This window comes from Charadrius vociferus, unplaced genomic scaffold (genome assembly GCF_000708025.1).
Source record: "Charadrius vociferus isolate BGI_N301 unplaced genomic scaffold, ASM70802v2 scaffold1326, whole genome shotgun sequence".
NCBI classification, from domain to species: Eukaryota; Metazoa; Chordata; class Aves; order Charadriiformes; family Charadriidae; genus Charadrius; species Charadrius vociferus.
The window spans coordinates 18,022-19,464 of record NW_009648800.1 but is presented as its reverse complement, the minus strand read 5'-3'; the positions used below and the strand labels follow the sequence as shown (position 1 = coordinate 19,464).

General features: G+C 56.9%; 1 protein-coding gene across 1 annotated transcript in view; it reads left to right on the top strand.

Moving 5' to 3' along the window:
- Window positions 1-1,443, top strand: part of LOC104288077 (mucin-19-like) — a gene marked incomplete at its 5' end in the record, with an annotated part of 17,509 nt that overhangs the window by 4,733 nt on the left and 11,333 nt on the right. Inside the window, 2 exons of the mRNA XM_009886824.1 lie at window positions 305-551; window positions 662-1,374. Of these exons, the coding sequence (XP_009885126.1) occupies window positions 305-551; window positions 662-1,374 (960 nt within the window). The remainder of the gene's footprint in view (window positions 1-304; window positions 552-661; window positions 1,375-1,443) is intronic.

Sequence of the window (1,443 nt, the reverse complement as noted above, 5' to 3'; positions counted from 1 at the left end):
GACCACTGGAGCCTCCTCCACTGCTCCCACCTCCACAGAGGTGACCTCCATGGATTCCATGACCACCACAGCAGACTTATCCACTTCCTTTTATACCACTGGAGTCACCCCCAGCACAGCGACCTCCATGGCTTCCACAACCACCATGGGATATTTATCCACTTCCTTCTCAACCAGTGAATCCACCCCCAGCACAGTCATCTCCACAGAAGGGACCTCCACAGAAGCTCCAACCACCTCAGGAGACTCATCTACTTCCTTCCCGACCACTAGAGTCACCTCCACTGCTCCCTCCTCCCCAGAGATGACCTCCATGTCTTCCACGACCACCATGGGAGACTCATCCACTTCCTTCCCAACCACTGGACCCACCACCAGCACAGTCATCTCCACAGAAGGGACCTCCACAGAAGCTCCCACCACCTCAGGAGACTCATCTACCTCCTTCCTGACCACTGGAGCCTCCTCCACTGCTCCCACCTCCACAGAGGTGACCTCCATGGATTCCATGACCACCACAGCAGACTTATCCACTTCCTTTTATACCACTGGCGTCACCCCCAGCACAGCGACCTCCATGGCTTCCACGACCACCATTCAGGAGACTTATCCACTTCCTTCATGACCACTGGAGCCACCACCAGCACTGTCATCTCCACAGGAGGGACCTCCACAGAAGTTCCCACCACCTCAGGAGACTTATCCACTTCCTTCATGACCACTGGAGCCACCACCAGCACTGTCATCTCCACAGGAGGGACCTCCACAGAAGTTCCCACCACCTCAGGAGACTTATCCACTTCCTTCATGACCACTGGAGCCACCACCAGCACTGTCATCTCCACAGGAGGGACCTCCACAGAAGTTCCCACCACCTCAGGAGACTCATCTACTTCCTACGCAACCAATGAACCCTCCTCCACTGCTCCCACCTCCCCACAGATCACCTCCATGGCTTCCCCAACCACCACTGGAGACTTATCCACTTCCTTCTCCACCACTGGATCCACCCCCAGCACTGTCACCTCCACACAGGTGACCTCCATACAAGGTTCCACCAACTCAGCAGAATCCTCCACTGCCTTCTCCCCCACTGAAGCCACTTCCCCACAGGTCACCTCCACAGGAGCACTCACCACCTCTGCAGACTCCTCCACCATCTTCTCCACTGCTGCCTTCACCACCACAGATGTCACCTTTTCATCATCCCCCACCACTTCAGGTGATTTCTCCACTGCCTTCTCCTCCGCTGCAAGCACCCTCGCCAACTCAGAGGTGACCTCCACGGCAGCACCCACTACCATCACCCATGTGACCTCCACAGCACCCATCACCCCCACCCAAGTGACCCCCACAGTGGCCTCTACCACTCAAGTGAGCTCCACAACACCCACCACCACCCAAGAGACCTCCACAGCACCCACCACCACCCAACAGAACTCC